Source organism: Elaeis guineensis, chromosome 2 (assembly GCF_000442705.2).
Source record: "Elaeis guineensis isolate ETL-2024a chromosome 2, EG11, whole genome shotgun sequence".
In the NCBI taxonomy this organism is placed as follows: domain Eukaryota; kingdom Viridiplantae; phylum Streptophyta; class Magnoliopsida; order Arecales; family Arecaceae; genus Elaeis; species Elaeis guineensis.
In genome coordinates this window covers 78647412-78653435 of record NC_025994.2, presented here as the reverse complement: position 1 = coordinate 78653435, position 6024 = coordinate 78647412, and the positions used below count along the sequence as shown (strand labels likewise).

General features: G+C 42.6%; 1 protein-coding gene across 3 annotated transcripts; it reads left to right on the top strand.

The window, feature by feature from the left end:
- The first annotated feature begins 525 nt into the window (after positions 1-525).
- Positions 526-5427, top strand: LOC140855649 (putative disease resistance protein RGA3). Of its 3 annotated transcripts, XM_073251900.1 has the most exons (3): positions 526-3839; positions 5001-5048; positions 5136-5427. In XM_073251900.1, exon 1 carries the CDS (start codon positions 580-582, stop codon positions 3787-3789), a length of 3210 nt encoding a protein of 1069 aa, XP_073108001.1. In that variant the 5' UTR covers positions 526-579; the 3' UTR covers positions 3790-3839; positions 5001-5048; positions 5136-5427. The 3 variants fall into 3 exon arrangements, with proteins under 3 accessions (XP_073108001.1, XP_073108002.1, XP_073108003.1); XM_073251901.1 differs by lacking the exon at positions 5001-5048; XM_073251902.1 differs by having other exon boundaries at positions 747-873; positions 981-5427.
- The last annotated feature ends 597 nt before the right edge of the window (positions 5428-6024 follow it).

The following is a 6024-nucleotide window of genomic DNA, read 5'->3' as shown; positions in this document are numbered from 1 at the left end:
CCTGGACAGCGGTCGCCAGGTTCTTCAGGGGTTCAGGGGGGTCTCCAAGAGAGAGAGAGCTTTTGTGAGGGAAACTTCATGTGAGAGAGAATTGGGTGTACAAGGGTTGAGGGTGAGGTCTCCTCTTGTAAAATTTTCTTTTCATAGTGAAGTTTGCATGCCCCGTGGAGGCGAGCCCTTTTGTGGCTGATCCACGTATTTTGATTGTTTTTCCTTTTGTTTTGTTTCTTCTTTCTTCCTGCTGCATCGCGTGGTACTGAAAGGATCTTGGGAGGTGGTGTCCTGGCCAGACATCCACCCAACACCTACGGTGCCTCTTTTGCACCGTACAGCCCTCGGTTGCTGCCACATTAGCTATCTATCTCCGTGATGAATGATGTGGCGGTGGTTGAGCGCTGTACAGCTCTGCGCGGTGCAAACACACGCCACAGCGGATTCCCACTAGAGTCAATGGCTTTGCTCTCATCTCGTATTAGATTCCTGCATTGATGCATGGACCGTGTCACTGATAGCCTCGGAGAGAAATCAGATCTAGCTATCTCTTCCTTTTCTCCTGGTCCCAACTAGCGTAAGAAGAAGATGGCAATGATATTGGATGCCTTCGTCTACAAATTTGCACAGCTACTGGTCGAGTTGGCGAACGAAGAGGTTGACATGCTCTTGGGTGTGCCTGGCGAGATCAAGAAGCTTCAGAACAAGCTCCGTAAGATCAGCAAAGTCCTTGCTGATGCCGAGAGGAAGAGAATCAATGATGAAGCCATTGATGACTGGCTCAAGGAGCTCAAGGATTTTATGTACGATGCCGATGACATCCTCGATCTCTGTCGCATCGAGGCCGACAAGTGTAGTGAAGGTTCTTCATCCACTTCTTCGGTATGCTCCCCTTTTCCCCTTCTCTCTTGCTTCCGAAAGCCTCTACTTTCTCATGAGATTGGCTCAAAGATTAGAGAACTCAATCTAAAGCTTGAGCAAATCTCTAGGGGGAGGTCTGAATTCAATCTCCAAAACAGTTCCCCTGACAAGCAGAAAGTGACATCTCAAAATAGTCGCAAGACATCTCCTGTAGGTGAGATTGATATTGTAGGATCTGAAATCGAAGAGCACACTCAGAGCTTGGTTGATTTGCTAATTAAGGATGACACACGGGGAAACAATCTTGTTTTCGCAATTGTGGGTGCCGGGGGGATTGGCAAGACCACACTTGCTAAAAGGATATATAATGATCAGAGGATTCAGGAGGAGTTCTCAAAGAAGAGATGGGTGTGTGTGTCGCAAGAGTTTGATGAGGTAAAGTTGCTGAAAGATATCTTGGATGGTGACAAGAATGATTGTGCCGGTGATCAGAGTAAGTCCTCACTTGAGCCCAAAGTCGAGACAAGTCTTTGGGGTAAGAAGTTGTTTCTTGTTCTTGATGATGTTTGGACGGCAAAGGTGTGGTGTGACTTGTTATGTAACACGTTAAAAAGTTGTGCTGCTGGCAGTAGGATCCTCGTCACTACAAGAAATGAACAGATCACGAAGCAGATGAGGGCAGTGAACACCCATCAGGTCCACAAACTGTCTTTAAAGGATAGTTGGTTATTGCTTTGCAAGAAGGTGGTCTTGATAGGAGAGGAGGGAGAGATCCAGCATCTCAAGGACATAGGGATGGAGATGGTCAAGAAATGTGATGGCCTCCCTCTAGCCATTAAAGCGGTTGCAGGGGTGCTATGCACAAAGGAGAGGACCAGGAGAGCTTGGAGTGGTGTTCTTGAAAGCACCGCATGGTCCACGTCTGGGCTTCCTGAGGAAGTCAAGGGAGCATTATATTTGAGCTACGAAGACCTACCAAGCTATCTGAAGCAATGTTTTATATACTGCTCATTATTTCCTGAAAACCATCAAATTTGGATGGATACTATTACTAAACTTTGGATTGCTGAGGGATTTGTGAAAGCTGAGGGGAGCTCGACGATGGAAGAGATAGCAGAAGATTACTACAAAGAGTTGATTATGCGAAATCTTCTGCAGCCACATGCTCCGTATATATGCCAGATGCATGACCTCCTGCAGAGTCTTGCCAGGTATCTGGCACGAGATGAGAGCTCGGTTGTCTGTAAGGTGGACGAAGTAGGCAGCAGTAATGGGCCGATGAAGCTGCGTCGTGTATTTGTCAGCAATGTGCATGAAGTTGGCACTAGCGGGCCAACGACGGCAATCACTGATGTCTTAGTAAAAAAAGACACACTGAGGACTCTAATGTGGAATATGATGCCCATGTCTGAGACTCAGATGGATGTTATTTTTCATAAACTTTCTCGTTTAAGAGTGCTGGATATGTCTCACTCGCGAATTCGAAGTTTGCCGGATTCTTTAGGTAACCTTATACACCTGAGGTACCTAAATATCTCATTTACCCAGATAAGCATGATACCGGAAACCATAGGGAATGTTAGAAATCTACAGTTCTTGGAAATTCAGGGATGTCAACACCTTTCTCGCCTTCCTAACAGTATCGTGAAGTTACACAACCTAAGGAGTCTTAGAGTTAATTTTACGAAGGTGGTTGAGATGCCGGCCGGGCTAGGAAGGCTTCAAAATCTTCATACTCTCTGGGAACTTAATCTACCGAGCAACCGGGCAAAGGGATGGTGCACTATTGAAGAATTGAGATCCCTCTCGTGTCTCACGGATCTCTCAATCGGTAGGTTGGAGTGTATATCCAGCAGCTCCGAGGCAAGAGCAGCCGAACTTAGAAACAAATCCAAGCTTAGCTCGCTCGAGCTGCATTGTACGCCAGTTCTTCATCCCAGTAAGGAGAAGATGAAAAGAATCGAGGAGGTGTTTGAAGAGATCCACCCTCCACCTTCCGTGGAACAACTGCAGATCGTTGATTACTTCGGTCGTGAGTTCCCCAAATGGATGCCAGAGACATCTTCATCAACATCAATTCTTTTTCCAAATTTGAGGCAGTTGGTTCTAAATGGTTACAGGTATTGTGAGCGGTTTCCACCTTGGGGGCTGCTCCCTAATCTACAATATCTTTTTATCCGTCATGCTGATTCAGTCATGGATGTTGGACCTGAGTTTTTGGTTGGTACTAGTAGCACTAGTAGTGACGGCGGCAGAGCAGCAGTAGATACCTCCAAGTATGCATTCCCCAGGCTGGAGACACTGATGTTTCGTCATATGTCTAATTGGCAGGAATGGCATTGGGAGAAAGGAACAGAAGCAATGCCATGTCTAAAGGACCTGTACCTTGACAACTGCCCCAAGTTGATGTCCCTGCCAGAGGGTCTCCTGCTCCATGCAACCTCCCTCACAAAATTGGAGATCTCGTTTGCAGACAGCCTAACCACAATTGAGAACCTCCTTTCGCTCAAAGAATTGCATGTGAAGTACAATCCCAACCTGGAGAAAATTTCAAACCTCCCCGCGCTCACAACCCTCGCGGTTAATAACTGCCCGAAATTGAAAGTTGTGGAGAATCTTCGATACTTGAAAAGGATGAAATTGATCGATTATGCGATGAAATCACTCCCATCATACTTACTGAAAGGAGTACATACTCCTCATCTGGAGGAGCTGGAGATCTGGTGCAGCATGGAACTGATAAGAAATATTTGCGAAAGCGACAGCCGGGAGTGGCAAATAATCCAAGGCATCCAGCAGGTGCATGTATACTCACAGGATGAATTAGTGCATGCCCTCTATAACCAGTCCCCCTTCAGCTTCACTACGAATCTCAACACCACCACCACCAGCAGCAGTTCCAAGATGCCCTCAAGTAGCAGTGGCACTGCTCTCTAATATATGCCGCCTCCACACTCCCTTTCAACCATGGTCTCTATTCTTGCCAGGTATATAGCTTTGACCAACCTGCCTTCAGTTTTTCGCTCTTCTCCTTCTTTCCTTCCAAGATGGGATATATTCATCAATCATAGCGACAGCTTACGAGATCTTTGCATTGCAGCACCAGCCAGCTGAATCCTTTTTTTCCCCGGATACATGTTTTAAAGTTTATTTTGATTGATTCTAAGAATGGAAAAAGTTTGTTAGAATTATTTTTCTGAGGAAAACTTTGAAATAATTGTTAAGCAGAGCATCTAAATGATCTAGAAGGACAGGGACTCTAAGCTTCCTTTTGGCCAGTGAACTTAGCAATTGGATCATTAATTTTTTTTGATGACAACAGCTATTCTTGTGGATTTGGCTTCTCATGACAAGCGGCGAGTGGAAACTGTAAATTATTATCAATATCCGATAACCTATAATCAGTTAAGAAGAATTCCATGTGGCAGACATTAGAAACCTCAAACACTTGGCAGCTGTTTTGTGGATTTGTTTCTAGCTTTAGAGATTATCCTGCTAAAACCCAAACTTGTCACAACAAAGATATAAATGTAGCGAGAATCTGTCACTTGCATCCAGAAGCAAAATATTCTATACTAAGGTGTGATCAATGACTTCAATGGACATGGATTCGACAAACTAGAGCTGCCAAATCATCTACTTTATCCACATTATAGGTTTTCAGTTTCTGAGCATAAGATTTCTGAATCGATCAAAAAAGTATATTGCTTGACCAAAAGAAAAGAGGTGCAAGCACTTTAAATCAACATCAAATTCTCAATCTTTATACTTTATGCTTACTGAACAATAGATTATAATTTTCAGCAATACCTAGGATTTGAAGCCTAGACTTCCTACAGGGAAAGCATTTAGGGTAAGGCCAACCAACTGCATTAACAACTTCTGGCCAAAACAATAATATAAATTTATAAAACTAATAAAATAACTAAATAAAAAAATGCTCTTCTTATTCTTGTTTCAGTTAAAATGTTTCATTTCAATGATTACCATGTATGGTTGATATTTTTGTTCCATGACTTAACTCTGCCGCATTTACCACCATGCCTGTTGGATTCAATTGCAACATGCACCTTTGTTTCAGATATATAGCGAATACTTAATTTCATGAGATCCACTTATCTGCGTATATCTCTTGCCCAATGTTGCAGAGCCTTAGAAGAATGATGGTCGTTTATGTTGCTATCAACAAGTCCAGAGTAATACAGAACTATCACTTATTGTGCTGCTTTGATGCTTAATCCTGAAGCTTACATATATGATCTTGTTTCTTTGCCTGTGACCAGGTTCTGGAAAAGGAAAAGCTGGAATGGCATCTCATTAAAGCTATATTGGAATTCAACTTCCTAAAGAAGTTTATGGGATGAGAAGAATGGGAACTGGGAAGCTATGAATATATGACTTTCTGGAAAGCTTAAATTGTCATAGCTCGTGTTTCTTAGGACCAATAGGAAGTTATTCATAGAATAACATTTTGTGAGCTCTTATATTTTAAGGTCTGCAATGCTTTCGTTGCTCTTATAATGTATGTTTTGACAATAGATGACGGTTCTAAAATTTTGACTTTGTCTTAATTGATTGATAGATGACTAATATTTCATCTTTATCTAAATGTACTGATTTGCTGTAATGAGAAAAAGTGGAATGCATCAAAGCAGGGGATGACCAGTACATGGTTTTGAAAATGGCTGCCAAGGATGGACTCTCCAAACTTCAGGAGACTCTAGAGAAGTTCTCTACCTTCTGGGCAATACAGTTATCTATATTTACTCTTTCCTCAAGCAGCACATGTATTAAAAATTGTCTTCCTTATGCAATGCGTACCATTTTTGGAATTATGAGAAGAAAATGCAGCCATAGACCTGTGGGGGCCTTATTTTGAGTAGAGTTTTAGGGGAACCTAACCTGAAATATAGCCTATGGAGGAATTGTGATTTTGGAAGTCCAGGTTTTTCTTTTTTTTTCAAAGAAAATAAAAATCCAACATGTGCCCCAACAAATTGCAGAATCAGCCTGTTTGTGGCAAATAGGAAAGATAGAGTCCAGGAGGTGTTCCATTATGATTATTTGCCGCATTGCACTGAATTTTTATAATCCATCAGGGAAGTTTCTGATACTAGTACATGATTTTAGACTCGTCGAGTCTTGTTGCAAGATTAATACTCAGATGTACAA